The 12913-nt window shown below is 46.1% G+C and overlaps 1 protein-coding gene across 1 annotated transcript in view; it reads left to right on the forward strand.

Moving 5' to 3' along the window:
* RERE (arginine-glutamic acid dipeptide repeats) overlaps window positions 1-12913 on the forward strand; it is a 310240-nt gene that overhangs the window by 272114 nt on the left and 25213 nt on the right. Inside the window, 1 exon segment of the mRNA XM_028488064.1 lies at window positions 4634-4688. Coding sequence (XP_028343865.1) covers window positions 4634-4688 — 55 coding nt within the window.

A 12913-nucleotide genomic window follows, 5' to 3' on the forward strand; every position in this document is an offset into this window, starting at 1 on the left:
CGCACAGAAATGAGGACCCAGCACAGCCAAAAATAAATAAATAAATAAATTTATATTTTAAAAAATCAATTATATGTGCAGAAAAGTTGGTGTAAGGCAGTCAATTTTGTCTCTTAGTTTGCAGAAAGATTCTACTGTGTAACGAGCTGTAAAGAGAAATGTGCTTTAGAATCCTTTTCGTAAATGAAATAGGCCAAACATTAGAAGGGGAGAGATATTTCAAAAATTTATTTCAGCACTTCTTATCAGTAGAAGTTGCCTCTGGGTTCAATCTACAAATTTAGCTGTGACCTTGCCTTTCACATATTTAGCTTTATTGCTTTCTAGGCTTCCTCTTTATACTATGCTCAAAGTTAGTATGTCTGTTTTTCTTTTTAGACAAGGTCATTGTTTTTTCATTTTCTTTAACCAATACGTTTTTAAGTTCCTCATCCCAAGCCCTAATTTTAGTTTTTTGCTTCTGTTTTTAAAGAAAGCTAACAGTAAATTGTGCCATGCTTTTGGGTTCCGTGTGTATGTATGTGTCTGTTTGTATGTTCGTGCAAGCGTATGTGTTCAGGCCTTGGGGTGATGCAGACGGAACAGAGACCTGGGAAGTAACCCCACGTTGAATATAAGCGTAGCCTAAATTATTGCTCACTGCTCAGGATAATCTTTTAAAGTCAAAGAGTAATTTTTATGGGACAGTTTTCATTTTGCTTGAAGCCGGGGAGTGCTGGGAGAAGCTTCAGCTTGGAAGCTTAGTAAGTCCTAGAGCGGCGGGTTACTGAAGCCGTGATTTCCATCTCCTTTTCAGGGACGTGTAAAAATAAATGGAGATGGCATACACTTTCAGCCACTCTCCATCATCTTTCTCTGTTCATTTTTAAAATGAGAACAGGGCACAAGGGGACTTGAGAGATTGCGTTTGTTCTCCCATAGACAAAGTGGGTATTTTATAAATGAAGAGGATGGAAAGCCCTTTCCTTCTGCGGTTTCTTAGCAACAGAACTAGAGTCAATTTTAATGTGTATGCATGGAACGCTCTGTGGATAGTGACATTGGAGCCTTATATTTCCACAGGTGAAACATACCGTATTAGCCTGGTAACTAGAATTCAGGGTTGGGGGAAGGAAACAGGAGATTAAATTTTAAAAAAAGGGAACCCTGCATTGAGAGGAAGTAACTCATTTAGCGCTGTCTCCTCTCTCCTGGCACACTTATGTCTTAAATCTAAAGTCTCTCTTAGGTAGAAGTAGTAATGGCCTTGGTAGCGCCCTAATTGCTTTGTTCACTAGAGTTCCAGCCTGTTTTTTTATATTTCCTAGTAGCGTTTCATTCTTCTTCTCCTAATACCCTGCATGCTGCTAAGTGATACTTACTATGTTTCAGAACTTGCTTTAGGACATTTTTCCAAAGTATGTTTATATGGGTAAATTCCAGTGCATTTTCCACACCTATACAGCATAGTACTGAGGTGCTAGGAAGCAGACTGTGTTTGGTGGTCACAAAGGAGAAAGACAGTCTCTGCAGTTTGCTCACCACTTAGTGTTCAGGCCCAGGTCTGTGTCTCCAGCTTTGCATTTGTTGAGTTTGGTGTTGGGGCTTGGCAGACGGCAAGTGAGCGCGAAGATGGGATGACCCCTTCATGGTGTTTACCGGGATACTTAATTCTGATTTTAGATTACGGATTGAAAGTCATTCATTTATTTCATAAACGTCTGTGGAGCGCCAACGCTCGGCCAGGCACCGTTTTATGTGCTGGTGATACAGCAGTGAAGAGAGCAAACAGAAATCCTTATCCTCATGGAGCTGACATTTTAGTGAGGAAGACAGATGAAAACAAGATCACTAAGTGACATACCTAGTGTGTTAGCTAAGTGCTAGAGTCTTGTATCCCCAGAACATAGCCCAGGGCCTGGGGCAAAGTTGATCATCAGAAGATACTGTTTGACTGGGTTGAATAGCAGGGAAACCTAGTAGAGGCTGTTCTCCCCGCCCCACCTCTACTCTCAACCCCCCATATCCTCAGATCACTTCAGTGGAGTTGGCCCACGTGGCTGAGCCCGGCACTGGTACAATCAAGGAGAGCTTCTCCTTCAGCCTGCACGGGGCCAGTGCGCGCTCTAACTCCAGCAGAATTAACCGGACATTTCCCTGTTATTTTCTTCCTGGTAGCTTCCCTTGGAAGGAGCAGCCAGCCCCTTCCAGTTGTCTGTGGTTTTCTCTTCTAGACTCCAGTTTTAAAAAGCCCATTCCTTGCCAGCATCACTTGATACTTACTGGTGCGTACGGTCGCAGGGGTCCTCCGTGAGAGTGAGAAGGAAGGCGCCTCCGCAGGTGGCCCGGCGCGAGGCTGCCTGCTCTGGCTAACCCACCTTCCCTCGAAACCCATCAGTCGCTCCTTCAAAAGAGAATGACCTGTTTGCTCATCTCTTTCTTATGGTTGGCCGGTTGTCCTGGGCAGTCTTTTTTGTGACGGTGAGATGTGCGTAATATACTCTTCCTGTCCGGTTTCCTCTAAACCTCTAGTGTGCTCCCACTATTTGGTCACTTTGGGAATGTTTTCTTCCCTTGCAGAGGGCTGGATGGCATGTCGTTAATCCAAGCAGTAGCAAACAGAAGAACTCTCAAATAAACATACCAAAGAACTAAAAAGAAGGAGGCAGGGAAAGCTGCAAGTAAAAAAGAATCACAAAGGAAGAGAATGGAGCAGACTCACTGAAATTACATCACGTGGCCTGAGGGCTAAAGAGTCCAACGTGTCTAGAGCCTGTTTTATTTTTATCTTTTTTAAGTGTATACTATGTCATTCTGGATCATTTTATTAAATGGTCAGAAATCACGACCCCTGACGGCCCCAGGAGGGCCTCTATTCTGGAAGTAGGAGAATGCGGGCCACGGTGGAGTCAGTGTTGCTTCGTTGCCGCTGCCCCGCGTTCTCCGAGGGCACCGAGGGCACAACTGACGTGCAGGCCCTGGACTCTGGGGGAGGGCAGGGTCAGGGTGTTACGCTCCCCTCTGCTCTCTGGAAACTGGGTCCCCTGCTTGGGTCTTAGTTTTCTTGTCTGAGGAATAAGAAAAGGAGGAGGAGGGGGAAAGGACGAACTTCGCGATGCCTGACAGGTGTGGGTCGAATCTGGACCTGATGCATCTCGGCCTGCTGCCCCCCACCCTTTTACTTCCCAGGTAAAACGTTGGCAGATGTTTTGTCTAAAGCTAATGGAATCATCTCTGGTTAAGAAATTTGAAAACATGGACACCTGCACACTCACGAGTCCTTTTAGTACTAACTAAGGGCTGTTGGTTTTCTCTTGCAGGCGGTTTGTAAGTTTTGATTATAAATTTATTTTTTGCCCCATCTTTCCCGTCAGCGGTAATAAAACAGAACCTTCTAGACTACAGAGATGCACGTTAACGAGTATTATGTAGTATGGCAGAGTGGGAGGAAAGGATGACCCATCATCAGGGGCTCTGCTTTATGTTACTTCAATCTCTTTCCTCCTCTTAACAGCCCTGAATCTTCTCTGGGAGCCTCTGTTGTTGAAGTCTGTGGAGGTGTCACATTTGCTAATAAGCTGCTTTTCCAAACAGGCACTGTCAGCCTAAATTAGTCATTTTCTTTTCTATCTAGGGTTTTGTAGGATAACAGTACAAAAACAGGCTTGCTTATCCATTTTTGAAAGGAAAGTGTTAGAAAAGGAATTTAACCAGGTCTTAGTAAGGGAACCAGTTGACCTGGACCCAAAACCCAGGTAACATTAATCTGAATCTAAAATAGCTTTGCTTGTGGAAAACACTGGGCTCCGGGTGTCTGTGGTTCCCACTCCTGTGTCCCCAGCTGTTCCAGGCTCCTGAAGCAGCGTCAAGTGTGGGATGGACCCTCAGTACTTGGAGTCTTCCCTCTCTGTCAAGTCCACAGAAATGGCATTCTCCGATCTTTTAGCAATAACTGCAGTTAGAAAATTATTTTCAGATTGTCCTTTGGGAGAGCCCAACTTCTTTGTCAGCGTCCCAAGTTTTTCACCCCAGAACAGTCTGACCTTGGCGGTTTGTTTTCCTCATTAGAACTCTCTGACTTGATAATCAGCTCACATTTGTCCTCCCTCCCTCCTCCTGTCCTCTCCCCACCCGCTTTCTTTAAAAACCCCTGTCAGACATTCCAAGGATCCGTTTAGATTATCTTGCTTTTAGGCAGGCTTTCAGAGGGATCGTTCAGTTGCCCACACGTTTAGAGTCAGTAAGCATCACACCATATTGTCCTCTGCTGCTTTGAAATAATTTTAGGGCGTGGAGAATTCCTCTGTTAGGAGGAAATGCATGTATAGGAGAGGCCCTCTCCTTCAGATGAATATCTGGACAAAAGGGATTCTTCGAGCGCAAAACCAAATGTCATTGTCAGTTTCTGGGTAACCGACTCTAGGTGTGCCTTAGATAATATTATACAGGGAATAAGAGAGAGGAGGGGCTTCTTTTTCGCCTGACATCAAATTGAATTCCACTGCATTTTCATACCCACTCTGTGTGAGGCTCTGCTGGGTTTTGTGAGACCCCTTTATCCACTGTTCACCGTCGTCATTCTTCCTCTGGTTGAGTCTTCCATTCCCATTGCTGTTCGTCCTTCTGTTATTCAAGTGATACGTTTTGTATTTAGCTTAGATTTCTAGAAACAATTTAAAGACAATATTGTATTCGGAAGGAACTTCTTGGTGGCTTTAGACAAATAAACGTCATCTGTTCTTTAACTGCTAAGATCTCTGCAGGAGCCACCATAACCTTGATAATTGCCTGGCAGTGTGGCACCCTTGACTGATTTTGCCTGTGGGTGAGAATGAGTGCTTGAGTTGGATGCTGTTGCCACAGGCCACCTAGAGAGCAGATAGCAGCCGCGCAGTTGCAGACCCCGCTTCGAGTGCCTCTTCTACGCCTGCCGGTATGCTGGGGTCCACGGGAGACGCAGGGGTGAACGTGCTGCTTTGTGTTCTCCAATAAGGAGATCGGGAAGGACGCTGAGGAGGAGGTGTTATTTGAGAGGAACCTTGAAGGATGGATAGCATTTTAACCGGCAGAGTTGATAGAGGTTAATGGAAGAACAAGGGCATAAAAGAATGTGAGTAGCTGGTTAGTAGCCGATTACCCAGTTTGAAGGAAGCTATGGGTGGAAGAGTGTTTAAGACGGCTTATTTAAAGCCAGCCACCCTTTATGGGAAGAGAAGTTTATCTTTAATTTAATAGGAAATAAGGACTAATTACATATGTTTGAATATGGGGAATGATAGGCCAGGGACCGTCACCGAAGATTAGTCTGGCAGTGACAGGATGATGGATGGAGGTGGGTGGAGAAGGGGGGTCACGGTTCTGAAACTCGGCTACACGTTAGAATCACCTGGAGAACTTTAAAACGTCCTAGTGCCCAGGCTGTGCTCTGAGTCAGAATCTCTGAGGTGGGGCTCGGGCGTCCATGTTCCGGGCTCTGAGAACCACAGGATGGGATAAGGACTCTGGTCCTAGCGAGAGACGTGGAGAGCCCCGAGTTTATAGCAGTCGTTCTCAACCTTGGTTGTACACTGGGACCACACGAGAAACTTTCACACACACACACACACACACACACACACACACACACACACACACACACAGTGGAGGCTTGGGTCCCACCCCAGAGACTCTGAGTTAATTCACCTGGGGTATAGCCAGGGTGCTGGGGCTCTACGTGCAGGCAACGTTGAGAAGAACTGAGGTAGAGGCCCTGAGAATCAAGAGGAGGGATTAAAATCAAGAGGCCTGTGGAGTTACGATAAGACCCGTGTTGTGTGCCGAGGTGCTGAGCACTTGACATGAGTTGACTCGTTTATTGACGTTCTGCAGAAGCAGCAGCCGGGTCGCAGACGGGAGGGAGGACCTTCCCGAGGTCACAGAGCGATTGGTACAGCCTGCTTTCCAGCCCGGCCTCGTGCTTCCAGAGCCCCGCTCTTAACCTACTACACTGCGTGGCCTCTCTGGAGAAGCCTGGCTGATTGGAGGAGGGGGAAAAGGGGAGAGATGCCGTTAAGATTTTGTGTTTTGGTACAAGGGAGGAGGCTGTTGGTACTATTAATAAAATTGTGAAATCAGGAGTCCTTGCTTTAGGGGAGGAGAGGAGAGTTTATGTTGAATTTGAGGTGATTGTAGAAGATGCAGGTGGGTGTAGCAGTTAGACATGAAGGTCTAAAGATAGGAGAGTTTTCTCGTTTGCGGAGAGGGTTCACAGTTGAGGAAACTGGACTTGAAGAGGTTAATTAGCTCACTGAGGACCACAGAACTAGTCAGTGCAGGGCAGGGATCGGATGAGGTTGCCAGGGGTAACAGTGCAGCGGGAGGAGAGACTCGTAGGGACCCTTTATGTTCAGGGGCAGGAGGACGGACAAAGTGAAGAAGCCACCTGGCACGGGGTCCGAAAGGGAGTCGCCCCAAAGGCAGGAGAGGAATTTGCTTGATTTGTTAAACATTGTGTTTAACTTAATAGGCAATGAGGAATAGGTACATATCTTTTAATGTGGGCAGTGGTAGGACTGGGGCTGTCCTTTACATAACTTAACTGAAAGACTGGTCCAAGGCCAGGATGCTGAGGCATGTCTACCAGTGTTGATCGCATTGCCGAAATAACTGATAGTCCAGGCCGCATCTGGAACTTGGGGAAACAGGACGGACATGGAAGAGGAGCTGAGGGGCTAGAGATCACAGTCAAGAAGTAGAGATTGTGTGGGATTCAGAGTGACTGTGCAGCAGTAAATAAAAGAAAGTTTCTAGTTTTATATCTTAGATGTTTTCACAGAGTTCCAGCCATAAGTGGATGGCTAGGTTGGGATAAAGGGAGGGCACCAGGAATTGTGGCTGCAAACACAGTATCAGAGGGGCTCTGGGCAAGATTTTCATGTTCCTGAGAGTGCTGTCAGAAAGTAGGGTAGAGAAAGGGCCTTTTAGCGCGGTGTCAGATCACTGACACCGCGGGGAGGCTGGCTTGGCTGGTTGATGTTACCACGAGGAAAGTGGCTAGATGTGGTAGGTGATGTGGTCAGACAGGAAGGAATGCGCCCAGAACGAGGCTGCTGGCCCTGTCATTGGAGGGCTTGAGAGGAGAGGGATGTCGTGTGGGTCTTCTGTGAGGATGCTGACGGAGGGGGGGCCTTGGGTATGAGGGCATTTGGAGAAAAGGGGGCGGGGAGGAGACAGTAGGTCTCTAGGGTATAAGGATCCAGTTGGGGTTGCTAGGGTGAGATGTCCCGAGTCAGAAGTAGGGATTGGGAGGAGAATAATGGGGAAGGGGTGCGAAGGAAGTTTGTACTGTGGCTGATCGTGCTAGGAAAGCTGAGAATTGGCCCCTGGGTGCTGCCCTGCTGGATGATGTGCTTCTTGAGGGCCAGTGCATGTCTCAGAGCGCCTTCCTTCCCAGTGGGGCTCGGTCGGTGGTAAACTGAGTTGAGTTGATATGTAGAGGTTGAAGATGGAGGCAAGTGGTGACGAAGGAGGATTTTGTGAATAGAACAATATTTAGAATTTGAGATCGCAGGTAGGAGTGTTGGCTCCAGAATATATTGTGCTATTTGTTTCCTCAGTCACTCAACAAGTATTAGGCATTTAACTGTGTAACTAGGCACCGTCTAAGCTCTAGAGATAGAAGTAACGGTGGACACACAGTTCTAATGGTGCCTGCATTCTGTTGGGGAACAAAGACAGATAAATGAACACAAATAAGGTAATTCGGGTAGATTCCATGAAGAGGATAAATGAGCTGCACCCGGGCTCTGAGCAGGGCGGGGCTGCCTTCTTGGGGGAACAGCGCTTCTCATTCCAAAGCACTTTCTGCTGAGCAAGTCTGGGCAGCCCATACCTCTGATAGTTCAAGTCAGTTTAGGAGGAGCGGTAGATGTCTTTCTAATAATTCAAGTTACTTGACCCCCATCTGGTGATCTATGGGGTCATGTCTTAATTGCCTGTAAACTGTTCCTTGTCAGACCAGGTAAATGCCTTCAGGACCCAGGAGCTTTTGGTGAGCTTAGAACAGACTGAATTTGGCTGAAAGGTGAAGTGGGAACTTCGTTATGGAAGTAAAATCATGTTGCTGTCTTTCGTGTGAAATCCACGCATTTGTCATGCGTAGACGTGCGTTTTCCAGTATGAGGGACGCAAAACATAATATTTTTAAATGCTGAAGAGATTCTGTAAGCCGTTTTCATGACTTTTTGGATTGGGGGAAAGACTGGAAGATGAGGGTCTGGTTCTTGTTAAAACTTTTGCTGATAATCTTCTGGTCGCTTTGGATGAATGTTGTCTATGGCCAGGAGGGAGAATGGGGAGAAGTTGTGAAGTTGTGGCTAAACCCCAAAGGCGGCTCTATCTAGCCCTGGAGTTCCCTTTAGATGTCCCTATGGTTTCATTTTCTTTGATGGCTCCTCAGTATGATGTGTTTTATCAAACAGCCCTTAAAAGAAAAAAAAAAAAAAAAAGGCATGAAGGAGCTTGATAAGTAAAAAATTCGTTTCCTCATTACGGAGAACGTCTCTTTCACCCTTTATGAGAGGCCACAAGAATTTCTTCCCCCTGTTCACCATCCAGACGGTGTTGAGACGGTCCCACCAATCCTGCCTGCCTGCCTGTGGTCGGAGCAGCCGGGTCTGCTGGAGCCTGGGAGAGGTCTCAGAGCTCTCCTCAAATTAACTGGGGGAAAGAAACGTACTGCTGGTGGGCGAGATTTCCTCTGCATGTTTTCGCTGCCATTGTGTCCCGTTCTTCTTTTGGTTCACGATTTGATCAAAATCAAGAAATTCTAGTTTCTCCTCCTTTTTTTCCTACCCCCTCCCTTCACTTTTCCTATTCTCAGATAACTCCCCATCTGTCTGTAGAAAACCACCCACTTGTAACGTCATTAAAGTTTGGTGGTAAAAAACAAAAGTGTGGGTAAACCTGTTTCTGGTTGAGAACAGTTTTCATAGCTTGGCCATTCATTGATCTTCTTTTAAAAAATCGAGTATTAACTAAATAATTAGGCTCCTTCTGGCCCTGAAAGGCCCAGGTTTTGATAATAGGATTTGTCATTGTAGAACATTGCTTAAACGCCTGTCTTGTATGTGCAAAGGACTCTGCCAGACGGCACCTCCCTCGCTCATGGACAGAAATGGCAATGAGGGACTTGGGTGCCCAGAGCCTGCTACCAGGCAGATTGTGGGAAGTTCCATGGTGGGGTCGCGGAACAATGCAGGGACGGAGGAGGGTGACAGAACATGGACACGAGATGGTGAACATACTCGTTCAGGGTCACGCCGGTGGTAAGTGAGGACACCCAGGAATCCAAGCGAGATAGTCCAGCCCAAGCGCGGCTCTGTGGCGACGTGGCACAGGATCCCCAGACAGAACGTCATGGCAGCGGACTTCCCTGGTGGTCCAGTGGTGAAGAATCCACCTTCCAGTGCAGGGGACGTGGGTTCGATCCCTGGTCAGGGAAATAAGATCCCCCACGCACCTCAAGTAGAGAGAAGACCGAGCAGTGCAACGAAGAGACCGCATGCCTCAACGAAGGTCCCTGTGTGCCACAAACTAAGACCCGACAAAGGCAAAAAAATAAAGAAAATAATAAATTAATTAAGTAGAATATAAAAAAAATACAAAAAATAAAAAAATACAAAACCCAAAAACATCAGGGCAGGAGACGCAGAGGTGGGAGAGCGCGGGGCATGTTCAGGCAACAGCAGGGGCCCGGCTTCAGTTGAATCCGGGGCAGCGGGGCAGACGTGCGGGCCAGGTGCTACCCCCTTCCTCCTTCTTGCATTTCTCATAGACATTGTTTAACATGGCACTGCCTCCCGCTGAGCTGAGATGAAGCCTCAGTTCATTTTAACACAACTTCTAATCCAGATGCTTGTGTCTGGTGGGAGCTGAGGCTGGAGCGATGGAACGGAGATCACTGAGCGCTTTAACTGCGGAGTCTGAACTCTATTCTTCTTGAGCAGAGAAGTGCCGTAATCAGCCTTGGGATTCAAAGAATGGCTTTCACCTCAGTGGAACAACAGTTAACACAGTGTAGGGCCTTCAGTGGTGCCATCTGTCTGGGTTCTAGAAAGTGTTTTTAATAACCCTAGTTTGGTTCTGTTAGGTAAAACCAGAGTCTAATAAACCTAGCCGAGATGTGGCGCATGCTCAGCACCCCCAGGAGTTCCTGTCTTCCTTTTAGGTACAAAGTTAAAAATGTTCCTCATAGAGCCCCTGAAAAAGCTTTGCTTAAAAAGCCATATACTCCCTCCCAGGTTTACATTGGCGTACACTTTTTTCATCATAAGGATGTAATTTCTAACGTATCATAAATACTGACATTTGAAAATAAAACTGTCCCATCGTTTTTTTAAATACATCCACTGCATTTTGGCTGCCATCGTCATTTATACCCATTATCGTCCGTTTTAAAAATACGTAAATGGGCTCCTCTTTAGCAGTAATATTTTACAATTTATCTTTTCCCCCTCCTAACATGTAACTAGTAATTTTCCAGTCTACTTCCCCGTAGACTTTATTCCTGATGTAAAGCGTTTTGTGCTTGAGAGTCTATTGTCAGATCACGCTTTCATACTCCCTACGACAGAAGTGTGCGTTTCAAATATGAGTGCGTGTTGTCATTTCCTTTAGCAATAAAGGTGTGAGTGTTAAAAGAAAATCTTCTCTGATCATGTTACCAGAATAATTTTTTTTTAATACTTTTTTTTTTTTTTTTTTTTTTGGCTGCGTTGGGTCTTCGCTGCTGAGCAGGCTTTCTCTAGTTGTGGTGAGCGGGGGCTACTCTTTGTTGCGGTGCGCGGGCTTCTCATTGTGGTGGCTTCTCTTGTTGCGGAGCACGGGCTTTAGGTGTGCGGGCTTCAGTAGTTGTGGCACGTGGGCTCAGTAGTTGTGGCTCGCGGGCTCTAGAGCGCAGGCTCAGTAGTTGTGGTGCACGGGCTTAGTTGCTCTGTGGCATGTGGGATCTTCCCGGACCAGGGCTCGAGCCTGTGTCCCCTGCATTGGCAGGTGGATTCTTAACCACTGCGCCACCAGGGAAGCCCCTGTCGTCATAATAATTATTAGTGCACAGTTGATCAAAAAAATAAGATATTATAAAAGTTGATAAAGTTTTACTTTTTGTTTAATATTTATTGGAAATTAGATGATTCCGTTGTTTAAACACATTAGTTCTTGGATGAATATTCCTTATTGTTAGAGTGAGGCCATATTCTGCATCAATTTTATTCTTACTCTTCACTTATCTGTAGATGTTAAGTGCTCAGAAATCTTGTTTATGTAAATAGATAGGAATGATAGCTTTGTCACTCAGTTATTGAATTCCTTCCATAATCAAGAAATATAATTTATCATCAGACTTGATTTTCAGTAATCTATCAGATGACACCTCCCCAAGATCCTCCTTCAATTTCGTTGAAAGTAAAGAACTGGAAAGTGCCAGAGACTTGCACGAGGCTTCTGACTGTGACCTTGGAGTTGGTCCCTGCGTCAACAGGAACATGGGTGTCTTGAATTGACCCTTTGTTTGGTGGCTGGAGTTTCTGCATAGGGCAGTGCTAGTAGCATTCCAGATGGGAGAGAGGGATGCCTTTGTGTGTGAAGTGAGGGGAGGAGGATTGCGAAAGGGGAGGTGGAAGAGGAGGACTGCACCTGCCTCGCAAGAGTGTGTTCTCAGGCAGATGAATTTTAGGAAAGAAAATATATGAAAGTTGAAGGTTTGGAAATGAATTCCCTTAAAATTACTTGAGTCTGTGTACCCTTAAGAAAGTCTTTGGTGTCTGCACACCCTGCTTTGCAGACTGGACCTGCCTACGAACCCTGCTTGTCAGGCCCACTTCGGGCGCTGGTATCTGGACCGGCCACGTGGAGAGGGCTAGCCTGGGAGCCTTCAGTTGGTCAGCCTTGGGCAGGGAATGAGGCCACACATTGCTTTGGTGATTTAGTGATGAATAAATTACTGTCCTTGCCCTCCAGGAGTTTATAATCTGAGCTCATGTTATAAAACAAAACAAAACAACACCCCGCCCCGCCAAAATCTGACAAAAATCAAAATCTTCTACGAGAGCTTGTTTAATGTTATTAAATAAGGTACGTTTATTTGCGTTTTTTAATGTTCTCATGACTGGATTTCAGTATAACTGGTTTCCTTTGTAATCTCACTTTATTTTCGGTATTTAGGAACCATTTTTAGAAGAGGTTAGGCTTTACCAGACTGCCAAAAAGTTCCATGGCACAAAAAAGATGCAGAACTGTGTTCTGAGTGCTGGCCTCTTCCAAATACCACAGTTAGTCAGTTTCCAAAGAGTCCTAGATGACAATTTCAATAAAGCGGTTTCATGGAAGGACGCCTCATAGAGCTTTTGGTAGGACTGGGGTGTGATGTTACTGGCTTGGGCGTGCCCCATAGATGTTTCCCATGTTACATTACACTGTCAGACTTGGACCTGGTACAGTCAGCTTTCCACATCTTCGGGTTCTGCAACAGTGTATTCAACCAACTGTAGATAAAAAATATTGAGGGGAAGAATTCCAAAACGTCCCCAAAAGCAAAAGTGGAATTTGCTGCACATTGGCAACCATTTACACAGCAGTTATCGACACATGGTGTTGGGTATTATAAGTCACCTGGGGATGATTTAAAACGCAGGGGAGGACGTGCGTAGGTTATGTGCAAATACCGCACCACTTCACATAAGGGACTTGAGCATCCGCGGATTTTGGTATCCTGGAGGGTCCGGGAACCAGTCCTCTTTGGAATCAGGCACTATCTGAATGATATTAGTGTCTCCTGTAATTCAGCTTGCAGTCGCCCATCAGGGACACACACACCATACACACACACCCCACACACACACACCCCACACACACACCACACACACACACCACACACTCACACACTCTCACACACACT

The sequence above is a fragment of the Physeter macrocephalus genome, chromosome 3 (assembly GCF_002837175.3).
Source record: "Physeter macrocephalus isolate SW-GA chromosome 3, ASM283717v5, whole genome shotgun sequence".
Lineage (NCBI taxonomy): Eukaryota > Metazoa > Chordata > Mammalia > Artiodactyla > Physeteridae > Physeter > Physeter macrocephalus.